This window comes from Trichechus manatus, unplaced genomic scaffold (genome assembly GCF_000243295.1).
Source record: "Trichechus manatus latirostris isolate Lorelei unplaced genomic scaffold, TriManLat1.0 scaffold00155, whole genome shotgun sequence".
Classification (NCBI taxonomy): Eukaryota; Metazoa; Chordata; class Mammalia; order Sirenia; family Trichechidae; genus Trichechus; species Trichechus manatus.
This window is the reverse complement of record NW_004444091.1, coordinates 1,856,784-1,875,793: the sequence shown is the minus strand read 5'-3', so window position 1 is coordinate 1,875,793 and position 19,010 is coordinate 1,856,784. Positions and strand designations below refer to the sequence as shown.

Here is a 19,010-nt window from a genome sequence, read left to right as displayed (position 1 = left end):
AAAACACCATGGCCTGGGTTAGGGGCACCTTAGTCATCAAGGTGACATCTTTGCTTTTCAACACTTTAAAGAGGTCTTTTGCAGCAGATTTGCCCAATGCTTCTTCCATGGGTGTTGATTGTGGATCCGAGTAAAATGAAATCCTTGACAACTTCAATCTTTTCTCCGTTTATCATGATGTTGATTATTGGTCCAGTTGTGAGAATTTTTGTTTTCTTTATGTTGAGGTGTAATCCATATTGATCTTCATCAGTGAGTGCTTCAAGTCCTCTTCCCTTTCAGCAAGCAAGGTTGTGTCATCTGCATATCGCAGGTTGTTAATGAGTCTTCCTTCAATCCTGATGCCCTGTTCTTCTTCATAGTCCAGCTTCTCAGATATTTGCTCAGCATACAGATTGAATAAACATGGTAAAAGGATACAACCTTGACACACACCTTTCCTGACTTTAAACTATGCGTTAACCTCTTGTTCTGTTCAAAGGATTGCCTCTTGATCTATGTACAGGTTCCCCATGAGCACAATTAAGTGTTCTGGAATTCCTGTTCTTCCCGATGTTATCCATAATTTGTTATGATCCACACAGTCAAATGCCTTTGCATAGTCAATAAAACACAGGTAAATATCTTTCTAGTCTTCTCTGTTTTCAGCCAGGATCCATCTGACGTCAGCAATGATATACCTGGTTCCACCACCTCTTTTGAACCCAGCTTGAATTTCTGGTGATTCCCTGTTTATGTACTGCTGCAGCCACTTTTGAATGATCTTCAGCAAAATTTTACTTGTGTGTAATATTAATAATATTGTTTGATAATTTCTGCATTCATTTGGATCACCTTTCTTTGGAATAGGTATAACTATGTATTTCTTGAAGTCAGTTGGCCAGGTAGCTGTCTTCCCAATTTTTTGGCATAGATGAGTGAGCACTTCCAGCGCTGCATCTGTTTGTTGAAACATTCAATTGGTATTCCGTCAATTCCTGGAGCCTTGTTTTTTGCCAGTGCTTTCAGTGCAGCTTGGATCTCTTCCTTCAGTATCATCAGTTCCTGATCATATGCTACCTCCTGAAATGGTTGAACATAGACCAATTCTTTTTGGTATAGTGACTTTGTATGTTCCTTCTATCTTCTTTTCATGCTTCCTGCATCGTTTAATATTTTTGCCGTAGAATCCTTCAATATTTCAACTCAAGGCTTGAATTTTTTCTTCAGCTCTTTCAGCTTGAGAAATGCCGAGTGTGTTCTTCCCTTTTGATTTTCTAACTCTGGGTCTTTGCACATATCATTATAATACTTTACTTTGTCTTCTCCAGCCACTCTTTGAAGTCTTCTGTTCAGCTCTTTTACTTCATCATATCTTCCATTTGCTTTAGCTACTCGACATTCAAGAGCAAGTTTTGGAGTCTCTTCTGACATCCATTTTGATCTTTTCTTTCTTTCCTGACTTTTAAATGACCTCTTGTTTTCTTTGTGTATGATGTCCTTGATGTCATTCCACAACTTGTCTGGTCTTCAGTCATTAATATTCAATGTGTCAAATCTATTCTTGAGATGGTCTCTGAATTCAGGTAGGATATACTCAGGGTCATACATTGGCTCTCATGGACTTGTTCTCATTTTCTTCAGCTTCAACTTGAACCTGCGTATGAGCAATTGATGGCCTGTTCTGCAGTTGGCCCCTGGCCTTCTTCTGACTGATGATATTGAGCTTTTCCATTGTCTCTTTCCACAGATACAGTCAATTTGATTCCTGTGTATTCCATCTGGTGAGGTCCACATGTATAGTCACCATTTATGTTGTTGAAGAAAGATATTTGCAATGTAGAAGTCGTGGGTCTTGCAAAATTCTATCATGTGATCTCCGGCATCGTTTCTATCACCAAGGCCATATTTTCCAACTACTCTTCCTTCTTCTTTGTTTCCAACTTTTGCATTCCAATCACCAGTAATTATCAATGCATACTGATTGCATGTTCGATCAATTTCAGACTGCAGAATTTGGTAAAAATCTTCAATGTCTTCATCTTTGGCCTTAGTGGTTGTGCGTGAATTTGAAGAATTGTTATATTAATTGGTCTTCCTTGTAGGCGTATGGATATTATCCTATCACTGACAGCGTTGTACTTCAGGATAAATCTTGGAATGTTCTTTTTGATGATGAATGTAATGCCATTCCTCTTCAAGTTGTCATTCTTGGCATAGTAGACCATATGATTGTCTGATTCAAAATGGCCAATACCAGTCCATTTCAGCTCACTAATGCCTAGGATATTGATGTTTATATGTTCCATTTCATTTTTGATGATTTCCAATTTTTCCACATTCATACTTCATACATTCCACGTTCAGATTATTAATGGATATTTGCAGCTGTTTTTTCTCATTTTGAGTTGTGCCACATCAGCAAATGAAGGTGCTGAAAACTTCACTCCATCCACATCATTAAGGTCGACTCTACTTTGAGGAGGCAGCTCTTCCCCAGTCGTCTTTTGAGTGCTTTCCAACCTGAGGGGCTCATCTTCTGGCACTGTATCAGACAATGTTCCACTGCTATTCATAAGGTTTTCACTGGCCAATGTTTTAAAGAAGTAGACTGCCAGGTCCTTCTTCCTAGCCTGTCTTAGTCTGGAAGCTCTGCCGAAACCTGTCATCCTGGGTAGACCCTGCTGGAATTTGAATACAGGTGGCATAGCTTCCAGGATCACAGCAACACGAAAGCCACCAAAGTACGACAAACTGACAGACATGGGGGCGATTTCATATAAGTGGGATCATATTTGTCCTTTTGTGATTGACTTATTTCACTCAGCATAATGTTTTCAATTGTCGTAGAGTAATCATCCATACTCTGATTAATGTAAAATTGAAATATTTACTGAAAGTAAAGAGACAGCTCGAGCTGGAGATAGACTGAATTCCATGTGGTAGAATCCAATATGATGACTCAGCAGTGCCATTTTATAAGGGGAAACAACGGACTTGAAGTACAGTACTTGTTTGGTATTTACAAACTAAGATCTTTGAAAGACACTACTCAATTGGTAGTAGATCATTTTAAGGCGGAACTTCCTGTGGTGGGAACTCATGAGGCAGGACTTCCTGTAGCGGAAGCTTGTAAGGCGATTGGCTTAAAAGGGTATACGTGTCTTTCATTATTGCCAGACTTTTCGTAGTTTCATGATTATGTCTGCAGGAAAAATGGCTGTCGCTAGGGCAGACACAGAACTAGCCACATAGGAGTGGCACTCAAACCTCAAATTGGCCGCTTCAGATCTTCTCAGGTACCTCAAATTTTAAAATTCCCTTACACACAACATTCATCCATGTAGTAGCATGTATCAGGACTTCGTTTTTCTTTATGGCTGCATGATATTCTACAATATGGGCACTAGAAGAAAAACTCCTCACACATTGTTCTCCTCCAAAATATTCTTGGCTATTTACCTGCATTTTCTCTTCTAGAAGGAAATTATTGTATTTGTTTCTTAAGTTTTACTTTTTTATTCATTATAAACACCCCTAGGCAGGGTCAGCAAACTATAGCTTGTTGGCCAAACCTGGCTGCTGCATGTTTTATAAATAAAGTTTTATTGGAACACAGCCATGCTTATTCATTGACATGTTGTCATTGAGTGATCGAGCATTACAACAGCAGAGTTGAGTAGTTACAACAGAATACGTATGACCCATAAAGGCCAAAACCAGGGCCAGCTTCATGGGCACTATGTGGCTGCACAGAGGTCTGCACTCAGAAGGATTTCATGTTTGGTTTAATGCTCTATTGTTACTGTCTTGAAATCCTTAATTTTTGAACAAGGGGCCTGTCTTAGTTATCTAGTGCTGCTATAACAGAAATACCACAAGTGGACGGCTTTAACAAACAGAAGTTTATTCTCTCACAGTTCAGGAGGCTAGAAGTACGAATTCAGGGTGCCATCTCCAGGGAAGGCTTTCTCTCTCTGTCGGCTCTGGGGGAAGGTCCTTATCATCAATCTTCCGCAGTTGAGGAGCTTCTCAGTGCAGGGACCCCGGGTCCAAAGGATGCACTCACTCCTAGCTCTTCTTTCTCGGTGGTGGGAGGTCCCTCTCCTCTCTGCTCGATTCTCTCTTTTATATCTCGGAAAAAGGTTGACTCAAGATACAACCTAATCCTATGGATTGAGTCCTGCCTCATTAACATAACTGCCTCTAATCCTCCCTCATTAACATCATAGAGGTTAGGATTTACAACATATAGGATAATCATATCAGATCACAAAGTGTTGGACAACCACACAATACTGGGAATTATGGCCTAGTCAAGTTGACACACATTTTTGGGGACACAATTCAATTCATGACAGAGCCCTACATTTTTATTTTGTACTGCGCACTGCAAATTACATAGCTAGTCCTGCGTGAAATATTTACTGTCTACCCCTTTACAGAAAAAGTTTGCTGACCCCTAAATTAGAGTCAACTAATTCTCCAAGGTTTGTTGAGACAATCAGAAGTCCTGATCCCCTCTTGTCTTGAAATGACTTTCAACTCTTTAGTTCATTCTTTGGCATTTACCTCTATATCTGTAAAGAACACGTTTATATTTTTACTTCTTGGGAAGTAACAGTATCTAGTGACTTTCCATTATGGAAGATAATGATTCAGCTCACATTCTGACCCTCTATTCCAATCTCAACATGTGTGTGCATGGGCAATGTGTGTGTTTGCACACACACACAAACACGTGCACTCACACTTCCCATCCATCATGCTCCCAATACTGTCATTTTGAGTATTTTCATTCACATGACTGTGTATACTACTTAGAGTTGAGCCTTGAAGTGAGTTATGAATCCCTTTTTTCCCTGCACATTTTCAGTTTTCCCTGGGGTAGACAATTGTCTTGTATGTATGTGTATGTGTTATCTTTTCCTTAGTTTTCTGTGTGTTGGTCACTAACTCAATTCTAAATGCTCAGCCAGTTGTCCATATCTCCTCTAACACTCTCATTCATATCAGGAGTTTGATCAACTTCATCTTCTTGGAAAAGTTTCTCCTACAGCCTCCAGATGTGCTCCAATCTGGACTGGTTGCCCCCTATACCCAGTGTACATCATTGTCTTGAAATCTCCTCTCATTATCTTCCTGGGGATTCCCTTCCTCTCATTTCTGAGTTGGAACTTCTGTTTACTGATCCCGATGTCTTCCTCTTTCTTGGTTTACTGTCTTGTTTTGGTGAAGCACTTCCCTCGGCACAGTGGTGCTTAATCCTGGGTTGTACCTTAGAATGACGCAGGAAGCTTTAAAAATGCTGATGCCCAGGCCCCAACCCAAGAGAATCTTATTTAACTAGCCTGGAGTGGGGCTCAGAGAATATTTTTTTCTCTCATTCTACTTTTTTTTTAAAATTGTGCTTTAGATGAAGATTTACAGAAGAAACTAGCTTCTCATTAAACAGTTAGTATACGTATTGTTTTGTGACATTGGTTAACAACCCCACAACATGTAAACACTCTCCCTTCTCAACCCTGAGTTCCCTATTACGAGCTTTCCTGTCCCCTCCTGCCTTATAGTCCTTGCCCCTGGGCTGGTGTGCCCCTTTAGTCTCGTTGAGAATCTTATTTTTTTTAAAGCAGCACATGATGGTTTTAATGTGCAGGCAAGATTGAGAACCGTTGCTCTAAACCCATTGCTGTCAAGTTGATTCTGACTCACTCATAGCAACCTTATAGGACAGAGTATAACTGCCCCATAGGGTTTCCAAGGCTGTAATCTTTATAGAAGTAGATTGCCACATATTTCTCCCGTGGAGTGGCTAGTGTGTTCGTACTGCTGACCTTTCGATTAGCAGCTGCTGAGCCAGCAGAGCTCCAACCACTGCTATAGTAGCTCACTAGTAAGGGAAACAGGGAGGTCAATATTTTGAAATCTTGCTTGTTTGAAAATGTTTTTATTTTTCTTTCATGTTGATTGATAGTTTGGCTGGGTATAGGATTCTAGGTTGGAAATAATTTGCCTTCAGTATTTTGAATGCAATTCTGCACTGTATCCTAGGTTCTGATATTGCTGTTGAGAGAAGTCTTAGGCTGGGTTCTCTAGAGAAGCAATATATATATTGCTATGTGTATATATATATACACACATATACTTATATGTGTGTATATATATACATGTGTATGTGTGTATATATATATATATATGCATATATATATATAGAGAGAGAGAAAGACAGAGAGATTTATCTCAAGGAAATGGTTCATGTGATTGTAGAGGCTGGCAAGTCCCAAATCCACGGGTCAGGCATCAGGCTGGAGGCTTCTCCTAATTCATATAGCTACAGGGGCTGACAAACTCAAGATCAGCAGGTAAGATGGCAAATTGCTGGCTCACAGGCTGCATAGGCCAATGAATCCTAAGATTGGCAGGCAATACTGTAGACCACCGGCTCAAATCCTAACAACCAGAGGTCAGATGATAATGAGCTGGATGCAGGGTCCAGAGCGAGCAAAGCTTTGCCAGAACATCCATATATATTGGATGCAGGCCACACCCCTGAGGAAACTCCCCTTACAACTGATTGGCTGATCATATCATATCACATCATGGAGGTGATTACATTATATTACAAAATGGAGGATAACTACATCATTACATTACTGCCAAACCACTGAGAATCATGGCCTGGCCAAACTGACACACAGCCTCAACCATCACAGGAGGTTCAAAGCAATTCCAATTACTGATCTTTTTGTGTGTGTGGCTTGGTTTTTCTCACTGGAAGATTGCAGAATTATATCTTTTTTTCCAGAGTTCTGAAATTTCACAATGTACCTAGATGACTCAGTCATCTATTGCTGCTCTAACAGAAACACCACAAGTGGATGGCTTTAATAAAGAGAAGTTTATTTCTTCACAGTCCAGTAGGCTACAAGTCCAAATTCAGGGCATCAGCTCCCGGGGGAATGCTTTCTGTGTTGGCTCTGGTGGAAGGTCCATGTCATCAATCTTCTCTTGGTCTGGGAGCTTCTCTGCGCAGGAACCTCAGGTCCAAAGGACATGCTCTGCTCCCAGCACTGCTTTCTTGGTGGTATGAGGTTCCCATGTGTCTCTGCTCGCTTCTCTCTTTTATATGTCAAAAGAGATTGGATTAAGACACTATCAGATCTTGTAAACCTCATCAGCATAACTTCATCACAGTGACAGAATTTACAACACATAAGGAGATAACATATAACTTCATCATAGTGATAGAGTTTACAACACATAAGGAAATTACATGAGATTACACAATCATACAACACTGGGAATCATGACCCAGCCAAGCTGACAGGTATTTTTTGGGGACACAACTCAATCCATGACACTAGATGTGGATTTATTTTCATCATATTGCAGGTATTTGATTGGTCCTTTGAATCTGGAAATCCAAGTTCTTCACTTCTGCAGTATTTTCTTTATTATTATTTTTTTTAACCTCTCTCTCCCTTTTTCCTATTATTTCTTATTATTTGGATGTTGAATCTCCAGGATTGGTCCTCTATTCTTCTTTTCTCTCCTGTTTTCCATTTCTTTATTTGTTCTTCTTTTAGGGAATTTTCTTTAACATTACTCTTTAATATTTCTATTAATTTTTTTCACTTCTACTGTTGTGTTTTTAATTTTCAAGAGTTATTTTTTCTCTGAATGTTATTCCTCTTTTTTATAGCATCCTATTCTTGTTTCTTGGATGCAGTTATTTCTTTTATCAATCTGGAAATATTAATACACTTTTTATGGAAGTTCTTTTCTCCCCGCACAATCTTGGTTTTCTCCAAGTTGATTTTTTCCTGTTTGCCATTTCTGACTTCTCTCTTTTGTAATAGAAAATATCCTTAGAGGTAATTCTTTAATGTCTGCTCACTTAAGAGCTGTCATTGTTGTTAGTTGCTGTCGAGGAGTCAACTCCAACTCATTGTGACCCCATGTGTGCAAAGTAGAACTGCTCCATAGTGTTTTCAAGGCTGTGGCCTTTCAGAAGCAGATCACCAGGCCTGTCTTCCAAGGCATCTCTGGGTGGGTTCAAACCACCAACCTTTTGGATAGTAGTTGAGCGCTTAGCCGTTCGTGCCACCCAGGGATTCTCACTGAAGAGTAGTGAGACTGAAAAGCTGATTAAAGCTGTGTGTGTGGAAGGGGCTTTCTGATCCATTTTGCTATAGGATGTTCTGGTTGGACTGTTTCATTGAGGAACTCTTGATGCCAGCATTTTTTGGTCTTTCCTCTTAGGCTGGGTCATTTTACTGAGGAGCTGTTCCAATCTGCTGCCAAGAGGGTAAAGGTTGTCTGCCAGGTATCTAGGAACCAAGTGGAGGCAGGCTGGGGGCTGGGGTGTCTCAGCGCTCAAAACATATATGGTCACTCAATCCCTTACCTCTGCCATCCCCAGCATCATCCCTGTATGACTGTACCAGTTGGCCCAGTATAGAGACCATCACCAGAGAATAAAGTCTCAGCCCCCAAATAGCCACTCCATCACCAAGGCCCATGAATTGTGCCTTCTAATGTCTCACAAACATGACCAACTCTTTCTGTATTCATCGTCCTCACCCTAGTCCAAGCCACCATCATCTCTCACCTAGACCCCTGCAACAACTGTCAAATCTTGTCCTGTCCTACCCTTTCTGTGGCAGAAGCCATAGTGGCTCATTCATGTCACATCACTGCTTAAATCCCCAGCCCCACCCCCACCCCATGACTTCCCATGCCCTTAGGACACAGCTCCTCAGCTGGCACTCAAGGCCTCCAAGGTCTGGCTTCTCTTTTCCCTCCAGCCCCACCTCCACTCCACTGTCTGTACCTCCACGGGCCCCACATACCTCTGGGCCACAGCTCCTGTTGCTTCATCTGACTTTCTCCATTTAAGGCTCAATCCAATTATCATCTCATCCTGAAAGTCCTACAGGCCCCTGGACTTCTCTTGGTTGGTCCTAGCACTTATCCTACCATTGGAGATTGACAGCTCTCCCTTGAGACCCCAAGGGAGGGCCTGTGTTTCCATCAGCACTGAGCATCCAAGAGCTGCTGAGCTGCACTGAGCTGCAGAGGTCATTGCCACTTGGAACTTGAGAGAGCTTTGCTCTGGGAGCTGACTGCTGAGGGAAAGGCCTGCTGACCCCCTCCCACTGACCCCATCAAGCCTGCCACCATGTCAGTGAGCATCAAGCATCCCCCGTCTCCCAGGACCTGCCATAGCACATGCTGGTGAAGGGCAGAGATGGAGGAATTACCCCCAGGTGTTCCAGATGCAGAGTGTGCCCTCCAAGCCAGCCCCAAGGGACCTCAGTGCAATCTGCCTTTCCCAGAGAGGAGACAGCTCACCCAGCTGCCTTCCCCTAAACAATGTGCCATGATTTGAAAGTCCATTTGTGTAACAGCACTAATGGGGCATGGCTGGGAGCAGCTGCCCTCCCTGGGCGAGGTCTCTGGTGAGGAAGGATGTGAGTAGCAATGGGGGCAGGCTGTTGGGGCAGCCAGAGTGGGGCCAGGGAGCCCCATTTTCTGAGTGCCTGTTAGGAGCACTCGTTGGCCTGCTGCTAGGAGGGTGTTGATGTCTCCATGAATAGATGGGGAAATAGATGGGCACTCTTGCTGAGTGCCTTGCTCAAGGTCCCACAGCCAGAAAGTAGTTTAGGAGGGATTGGGTCCAGGACTCTCCAGCCCCAGCTGCACCAGGCTGCCTTCTTCCCACCTGGAAGAACAGTGAAAGCTGTTTGACTTTCAGGGGTGGCTCCCAGAAGGTGGTGGAGCAGGTGTTCTCCTGGGCAGGGCTTGTGGAGTGTTTGAGGTCGAACTGGAAGGATGAATATTGCAGACACTCCCTCCTCAGGTTAATGGATTCCAGAAGCCTCAGCATTGGTGGTGGCAGGGGGTGCTCTATCCCAGCTCCTCCTATGGGCCCCTAGGAGGGAAGAGTGAGGTGGGGGTGAGGTGGCCTGGGCAGTGGCTCAGCAGCCTTTCCTTCACTCTGTTCTGATTTCTTTCTAGTAATTGGTGCCCCTACCAGAAGTCCAGGCTGGTCACCTTTGTAGCTGCTTGCAAAACAGAGACATTCCACGTCCACTCACAGCAGCCGTGTCTGCAGGGGGCTCCTGACTGCCACAAAGTCAAAGTCATGTGAGTGGGGGGGGGGCATTCTCCTGGTCACCTCAGCTTGCTCCCCTCACCCCCAGTCACTGAGCTGGCCCTCCTCCCCCAGGTACCGCATGGCCTTCAAGCCGGTGTATGAGGTCAGGCAGAAGGTGCTGACCTCCGTGGCCTGGAGGTGCTGCCCGGGCTACGTGGGCCCCGACTGCCAGCACCACGGTAGGGCTCCCGCGGCCCTCGCCACAGAGGCCTACTGTCCCTACCCCATCCCGCCTCAACCTCTGACCTCAGACTTCAGAGGCCATGTGGAGCCACTGATCCCCAGGTTAATGTCCCACGCCTCTCCATCTTGTCTCGGCAGATCCCACAGCAGTCCCTGAACGTGCAGATCTGCGTGACGGTCTCCAGGAGCCTTGGGAAGGGCCAGTCAGCTCTGGACCTGGTGTGTTGCTTTTTGGGGGAGGTGGGGCAGTTCCCTTGGAGTCCCTGGCTGGCTGTACAGGAGGTGGTCTGGGCAGAGCCCCTGTGCCCGAGCCCTTTCAGGAAAGCCATGCCCTGGGAATCAGCAGAGGCTCACCTCTGGCCTTCCCTGCCCCACCCCACCGCAGGAGCCCAGGCTCTCCACTGCCGGCCTACAGAGTATGTGAACCCTTTCCCTGGGCCCGTTGCCTGGGAGGACGGCTCCATCTGGCACCTTCCTTGCCCCCTGAACCACACAACCCTGGAAGAAGCCCTCCCACCTCCCTAACCAGGGCCAGGAAGTCATGCTGTCCCTGGCTTTGGAGCCAGCACAGATGAACCCACCAAGAGATACCTTTTGTGGGGTCTCTCAGGACTAGGACCAAGGTTCGGATGGCAAATGAGTTTCCCTCGTGGTCAACTCCCATTGCTGACAAGGGCTGCCTAGAACTGTGTGTTTTGAGGCCATGTCCATGTGGCCGAAGAGGATGGAATGCCAGGATTGATTGATTAGTCATGTCTGCTGTGGGTGTGGGAGGCATCATCAGGGCTCACTTGCCATATATTTGTCCTTCCTGGGCTAAAGGCTTTTAAACTCCTGCTCATAGGGTGTCAGTATGCCTCCCTGCTCCCTACCCCCAAATCTTCCCTGACCCTTGTGATCCGACCAGGCCTGGTTGGTCAGCCCTCGGCACTGACCTCTGACATGTATTCAGGCCACCCAGTTGCAGAGATCAGCAAGGTAGCGGTGCAGCAGGAACACCGGCTGGGAGAGCTCCAGAATGACCTTCACCAGGTGACCAGCAGCTTCCCAGGCCTAGGGATGGCCCCGGCGAGTAACCTCACAGTGGCCACAATGGAAGCAAATCAAACTGAGCTTGGTGAGTGCCTGGTCACATCTGAGAAGTGGTGGAGGGGAGGCAGGAAGGCCTCAAGCCTCAGAGGCTCCCTCTGGTCCCTGCGGGCCACCCGGGAAGGGGTACCTATTCCTGCAGCACATGTATAAACACGTGTCTGTTGCCTGCAGAGTTGTCTGGCAGATCCCTGGAGCAAGTGCTGCTGCCCCACGTGGAGGCCTTTCTGCAAGTGCACTTCAGCCCCATCTGGAGGAGTTTCAACGAAAGCCTGCACAACCTTTCCCAGGCCATAAGGAGCCTGTCTCTTGACGTGGGGGCCAATCGCCAGGCCATCCAGAGGGTCCAGGAGGGCTCTGTGGCCAGGGCAGTCTTCCAGGAACTCAGTGCCAAATTTGAGAGCAAGGTGCAGGGGAATGCCCAGAGAATGGGCCAGCTACAGCAGGACGTGGAAGCCCGCCTGCACGCCCAGCACCTCTCCCTGAACCGCTCCATCCAGGAGGTCCAGGCCAATATGAACGCCAAACTGAAACGGCTCCACAAGGCCCAGGAGCTTCCGGGTGCGGGTGGCAGCCTGGCGGTAGTGGCTGAGGCAGGGGCGGGGGCAAGGCCGGAGCCAGAGAGCCTGCAGGCCAGGCTGGGGCAGCTGCAGAGGAACCTCTCCGCCCTGTATCTGGCCGCAGGCCGCAGGGAAGAGGAGCTGCAGAGCGCCCTGACCGACATCAGGGCAACCCTGGCCGGGCACGTGGAGGAGATCCAGGAGCTGTACTCAGAATCCGATGACATCTTCGCTCGGATCAACAATGTGGGGCGGCAGGTGAAGGAACTGCAAGTGAACCACACGGGGCTGCGTGAGCTCCGGGTGATCCTGATGGAGAAGTCGCTGATCATGGAGGAGAACAAGGAGGAGATGGAGCGGCACCTTCTGGAACTCAACCTCACCCTTCAGCACCTGCAGGCTGGCCATGCTGACCTCATCAAGTATGTTAAGGACTGCAATTGCCAGAAACTCTCCTTGGACCTGGACGTCATCCAGGAGGGCCAGCGGGACACCACCCGGGCCCTGGAGGAGACCCAGGAGAACCCGGAGGAGCGGCGGCAGCTTGACGGCCCGGATGTGCGCGCCCTGAGGGCCGCGGTGGAGGACCTCTCGCTGGCGGTGGACGCGCAGCGGGCCGAGGGCGAGCGGGCGCGGGCCGACACTGCCAGGCTGCGCAGCCAGCTGCACGCGCTGCTCCGCGAGGTGGCCGCGCTGCAAGCGGCCGAGGGGCTGGCCCGCCGCCAACTCGGCCAACTCAACAGCTCGTTTGAGGCGCTGCTGGAGGACGCGCTGCGGCACGAGGCCGTCCTGGCTGCGCTCTTCGGGGAGGAGATGATGGAGGAGATGTCGGAGGAGTCGCCGGGCCCGCTGCCCCTGCGCTACGAGCAGATCCGGCTGGGCATGCAGGAGGCTGCGAGTGGGCTGCGCGAGCAGGCGCTCGGCTGGGCCGCCCTGGCCTCGCGGGTGAGCGTCCTGGAGCTGCAGGCGGGCGGCTGGCAGGGCCGGGCTGGGTCCGGGACGGAGCACCTGGAGCCCAGCCACGAGGAGCGGCGCGAGGAGGGCCCTGGCCCCGGCCTCAGGGACCTGGCTGGGCTGAAGGAGGAACTCCAGCGCCTGGGTGCCCAGGTCCAGCTGGCAGAACGGTGCTGCGAGGCCTCCTGGGCGGCCGCCCTCAACGACTCTCTCGAGGGCCTGCAGGACGCGATCTCTACCACCCAGCAGGGCTTGGAGCGGCACCAGATGCTCTTCCACAGCCTTTTTGGGAACTCCCAAGGGCTCGTGGCAGCCAACGTCAGCATAGACCTGGTGAAGCTGCAGGCCATGCTGAACAGGAAAGGGAAGAAGCAGCATAGAGGCCTGGAAGCTCCCCGGACGCGGGACAAGAAGCAGGCGGAGCGTTGGGCAGACACCCCAGGCAAAGGCCGGACAGCAGAGCTGATGGAGGCAGGTGAGTCCCTGGGCGGGGGAGACTGGAGCTCTAGGAGGACCGGCTATCAGAGAGCATTCCTCCGCTTGCGGGGAGGTGGGTGAAGAGAACAGGGTAATCCTGGCCACCATGACTCGGGCTCACACCTCGCATTCAGGGCGAGGGGCCTCTTAAGCCACCTGGGATATATTGTTGTTGTTAGTTGCTGTCCAGTCATGCGGGCTCCTACTCAAGGCAACTCCATGTACAACAGAACCAGGCGCTGCCTGCTCCCACGCCTTCCTCATGATTGGCCGAATGCTTGAGTCCATTGTGGCCTTCCAACCTAGCGGGCTCATCTTCCAGCGCTATACTGAATGATATTCTGTTGTGATCCAGAGGGTTTTCACTGACTGATTTTTGGAAGTAGATCACCAGGACTTTCTTCCTAGTCTGTCTTAGTCTGGAAGGTCTGCTGAAACCTGTCCACCATGGGTGACCCAGCTGGTATTTGAAATACTGGTGGGGCATAGCTTCCAGGACCATAGCAATACAAAAACCGTGACAGTATGACAGACTGATGGCTGAGTGGTGGACCTGGAGTATAGCAAGGTAGAAGTGACTATTTATGCTAGAACCGCTGTCAGTATCTGCGCTGCGGAGCTAGCAGAGCCACGTGGCATGTTAATGTCTGAGGCTCAGATACATAGGCTGCTGGTCCCGGCTTGCCTTGCTGCTCTAACTGTAGGGGACTGGGGCAGGATGCCTCCTCTCCTTCCATGTCACACCCTCAAACCCCGCCATCTCAGCTCTTCACCTCCCCAACCCTCCCCCCCCCCCAGTTAGTTTCAGCCAGCTTTCCCCCATGTACAGGTGAGTGTGCGGCCAGGCGCTGGTATAGCCTGCCATGGGTAGCACCTCACAAGAGGTGAGTGTGGGCAAAGACTTTGGACCCTGAAAGGAGGCTGTTCTCTGTGCAAACATCGTTGACTCTTCTCGCTGCTCTGTGCTAGATCCTGTGCAATGCCCTCTTGGGCTTTGCCACGTGGAATCACCACAGCAGCTCAGTGACACGTGGACTAGCACCACCATTCTACCTGGAACTGAGGCACAAACAGGAAAGTGTCCTGCTCACACAGCTTAAGCAGCACAGAGGAGACCTGAACCCAGGCTAGCTGCTTCTCCACCCCTGCTGCCCTCTGAAAGGCCCTCGATAGCTTGTCCCTACAGGACTCCAAGGACCTGGGAGCTGGCTCCAAGGCTGAAGTGATGTGCAGCCAACCTTCCCACGCCTCCCTGAGTGGACCCTGGGGCAGGACCATTAGGCTCTGTGCCTCTGGTGACTCTCCTCTGCCAGAGGCTGAGCATTGGAGGTGGGGACCACTTCCTCACCCAGACACAGGGCTGACATGAGGCCACCATGTGGACCATCTATACAGTGGTGCCACCTGGCATGGAGGAAGGCCTTGGCCTTGCTGAAGGTCGCTCCTCATGTGCATGCTCCTACTGGCCGTCATCATGGCCCAGGAGGTCTGTATCTCCCCTGGAGCAGCCTGAAGCAGTGGGAAGAGCACAGGCTCTAGCGTTACTGACTTGCCCTAGTGTCTTCCTCTATAAAATAGGAGAATCACTACCTACATTAGAGGGTTGTTATGAAGATAAACAGATAACATTTACCACACACCAGCACAGGCTTACAACCACTTACAACCACCATGCTTCACAGAAGCAAAGATGGCAAGACTCTGACTTGCTGACTTTGGACATATGATCAAGAAAGACCAATTGCTAGAAAAGGTCATCATGTTTGGTAAAGTAGAGGGTCAGCATAAAAGAAGGAAACCGTCAATGAGATGAACTGACACAATATCCACAACAATGGTCTCAAATGATCATGAAGATGGCACCAAAAAACCCAAAGCCAAACCCGTGGCCGTCAAGTAGATTCCAACTCATAGTTACCCTATAGGACAGAGTAGAACTGCCACATAGGGTTTCCAAAGCTGTAATCTTTCTGGAAGCAGACTGCCATATCCTTCCCCCGTGGAGCGGCTGGTGGATTAGCATTGGAGCACTTTTTAACTACCGTGCCACCAGGGCTACTCGACAGGGCAATGTTTTGTTCCCTTATACGTAAGGTTGGCATGAGCTGGAGCTGACTCAGTGGCATGTCGTAGGAACCCAGTCAATGTTTCCCGTTTCCTTAGCATTTTCAGGGCTGAGGCTGTGTACCAGTCTATCTACATTAACTCTTCCATCTCTTTCCTCTTGAGAATGGTTCAAAACCTCAATATGCCCATTTTCCCCTATTTGTCTTGCAGGAAGTCTGTAGGGCTTGAATGTGTGCCCTTGCCTGTAGGGAAGCCTGTTGTCAGCTTCTTTGCCAGCAAATCAGCGAAGCACAACCTTTACACCTTCTGAGGGGCATGTTGGGTCCACTGACTGGGTGGGGTCTCCCTTGGAAGGGCTGGACTCCAAGGCACAGGCAGGCTGGCAGGAACCTGGTGAAGGGAGACCACACCCGGGCAGAGGGTGCCCTAGTCTGGCCTTCCTTTTGCTGAGCTAGTACGCCACCTCCTGGATGTTAAGGAAACTGCAGGGCCAGCCCGCTGACCTTTGACTTGACAATCTCACACAGAGATTGAACTCTTCAATTCTCAAATACTCTTCCACAACTAGAGAAAAGTAAAGTTTTTTTCATTTACAAGGTTGTTTCTGGACAGAGAGACAAAGGGCTGGGACTTTAGTTCTGGAAACTAAGTCACTAACTGCTAGGCAAGTTGCTCCTCCTGTAAGCCTTGGTTTCGTCCCCTGAGAAATGGGAGCTTGTTCTCAATAATCCCTCCAGAGGGAGCATGTGAGGAGCCAAGGCCAATGTCATAGCCAGAACCAAAGTGGGAATTTCACCCTTGCTCTTCTGGCCCTCTCCTCCCCTGCCTGGCCTTCCTGCCTAGCAACCTGACTATGCTCTTCCTCCCCTGAATGTTTATTTACCGCCCCCCGCCACACATCACGCTTCCTCTGCCTCCATGCCTGCGTGCCTGTGTTCTGTCTCCGTCCCGTCCTACCAAGGGTGGCTGACATGTGCCTTCAAGTGCAGAAATGTGGGAAGAGTGCCAGCAAACAGCGGACCCACAGTCGGCTCCCAGCTTGGCTATTTGTTAGCCATGTGATCTGGAGCAAGCAGCTTTCCTTCTCTGGGCCTCAGTTTCCCCATCTATAATCCCAGGGCTCTGTGAAACCTGTTTGGAAAACCAGAGAGATTACTAGGTTGAAAAACCTGCATCTCTATGAGACTTTTCTTCCCTGGCACCACCTGCTCCTTCCTTTCTCGGAGTCCCTGTGTCAGACGTCCAGTAGAAGCACCCGTCACTTCTCCTTACTTATCTCACCAGTGGTGGTAGTACCTGGAGGATGGCAAGAGCCTCTCTTTTTATCTTGTGTACCTCAAGATTCCTAGCAGGTAGCAGTAGTCTGGGAGTCAGAGACTTGGGTTCCTGTCCCAGCATGCCATTTACAAGCCATGTGGCTTTGGGCAAACACATTAGCCCTGTGGGCCTCAGTTTTCTCAGTCTGTAAAGCAGGGATACTTGTTTCTCAAGGATGTTGGAAGGAAAAGGGATCTAATGAGAAAATGCTTTGTTAAAATGTACACCAGTCTAGACAACAGACTTGTATCTTCCTTTCTCCCAATCAATGAAATACTGAGAACTGGCCATTTAGCTCCTGCTTCCTGAGATACTTTGCTGTTGGGAACGACTACCTTACCAGCCAGTGATCTAGTTCTTTTTTATTATTGTTGAAAATGTACATAGCAAAACATACACCAATTGAACAATTTCTACATGTACAATTCAGTGACACTAATTACATCCTTCAAGTTGTGCAACCATTCTCGCCTTCCTTTTCTGATTTGTTCCTCCCCCATTAACATAAACTCTCTACCCTCTAAGCTTTCTATCTAACCTTTTGAGTTGCTGTTGTCAGTTTGATCCCACATAGATAGTTCTTTTAAAAAGCACAAAGCTCAAGGCAGACATTCTTTACTAAGCTAAACTATTACTTGGTTTAAAGAAGATTTCCGGGGATATTTTTGGTTTAAGGTTTAAACGTAATCTCAGGGCAGTAGTTTTGGGGGTTCATCCAGCCTTCATGGCTCCAGAAAGTCTGAGTTCCATGAGAATTTCAAATTCTCCTCTACATTCCACAACCCCACCACCCCCACCCCGTTTTTGATCAGGATTCTTCTGTAGAAACTTTGATCAAAATGTTCAGTAGTGGTAGCCAGCAACATCCAGTTCTTCTGGTCAGTGACCTATTTCTGATGCTAACAAGGAGAGAAAGGCAGGTGTCAGGGTTTAACTTCCCATCCCAGGGAGAGAGGGCCGAGTCGCTGAGCATGTTCCCCCTGCATTTCAGGCTCCCCTGTGGCCTTCTATGCCAGCTGTTCAGAAGGGACAACGGCTCTGCAGACTGTGAAGTTCAACACCACTTACATCAACATTGGCAGCAACTACTTCCCTGAACACGGCTACTTCCGAGCCCCTGAGCGTGGAGTCTACTTTTTTGCAGTGAGCATTGAATTTGGTCCAGGGCCAGGCACCGGGCAGCTGGTGTTTGGAGGTCACCATCGGACCCCAGTCTATACCACTGGGGGGCAGAGGGGTGGAAACGTAGCAACGACCTTTGCTATGGCTGAGCTGCAAAAGGGTGAGAGAGTGTGGTTTGAGTTAACCCAGGGATTGGTGACAAAAAGAAGCCTGCCAGGCTCTACATTTGGGGGCTTTCTGATCTTCAAGACCTGAACCCGGCACAGCTCTGACTTACTGTCATCATCATCGACTCATCCAGCTCCTCCTGGCCTGGGGCTCTGGCCAGGGATGGTCTGAAGACCACCAGTTAGACTAGCTCTTCCCTGGAAATCTCCTGAAAGACAATGTGGTATGTGTGGCCTCCCTCTAGACACACTGGGTTTGGGTATTTCTTAATGATGGGGACTGGAGTGCTTCTCTCTGGGTGGGACCTGGCCTGAAGGAACTGTGAACCTTGGCTTAGACTCCAGTGCTTTGACACCACCTTGAGCCACCCAGCTTCTTTGGTGTTTTGCTCCTCCTGTGGTTGGAAACATTTGTACACTTTAAACCTTTCTCCCATTTTCTCTTCTCCTTAATTTCATCTTAGAGAGTCATTATTTCCCAGAAGAAATATGTTCAAAATAGTGATATTTTGGACAATATTGTTCATTCTAATCCTGAGGGAAACAAGATTCTAGCCACCACAGAGCATAACAGCCAATGGTCACCACCAGTCAGAAATGGAGACAAGGGCCTGGCTGAGTTAACCGGGGAAATAAAATTAGTATCTTTGCCTTAGTTTCAGTCATTCCTTGAATTTATCTGTATATTTAATTTCATTTCTTCTCCTTGCCTCACACAGGGTAAAAGGCCCTATGCAAGACATGCCAGACAGTAACTAAAATGTGGGTAGCCTTCACCCCTTTTATCCCCTCCAATAGCTTATGACCATCCTAATTCTTGTTAGCATCTCCAAACGGGGGGGGAGCTGAGGGAGGAAGTGATGGAAGACTGCAAAAAGCTCCCTCATTGTCAACTTTGGAATAAAGTGATGTTCTTTCAGTCTCTGCCTGGTTTAC

The 19,010-nt window shown here is 48.3% G+C and overlaps 1 protein-coding gene across 1 annotated transcript in view; it reads left to right on the top strand.

Annotated features, from left to right (window-relative positions):
- Positions 1-18,162, top strand: part of MMRN2 (multimerin 2) — a 22,806-nt gene extending 4,644 nt beyond the window's left edge. Inside the window, exons 2-7 of the mRNA XM_004386080.2 lie at positions 10,000-10,128; positions 10,211-10,317; positions 10,460-10,540; positions 11,274-11,438; positions 11,585-13,399; positions 17,777-18,162. Of these exons, the coding sequence (XP_004386137.1) occupies positions 10,000-10,128; positions 10,211-10,317; positions 10,460-10,540; positions 11,274-11,438; positions 11,585-13,399; positions 17,777-18,162 (2,683 nt within the window). The remainder of the gene's footprint in view (positions 1-9,999; positions 10,129-10,210; positions 10,318-10,459; positions 10,541-11,273; positions 11,439-11,584; positions 13,400-17,776) is intronic.
- Positions 18,163-19,010: the final 848 nt, after the last annotated feature.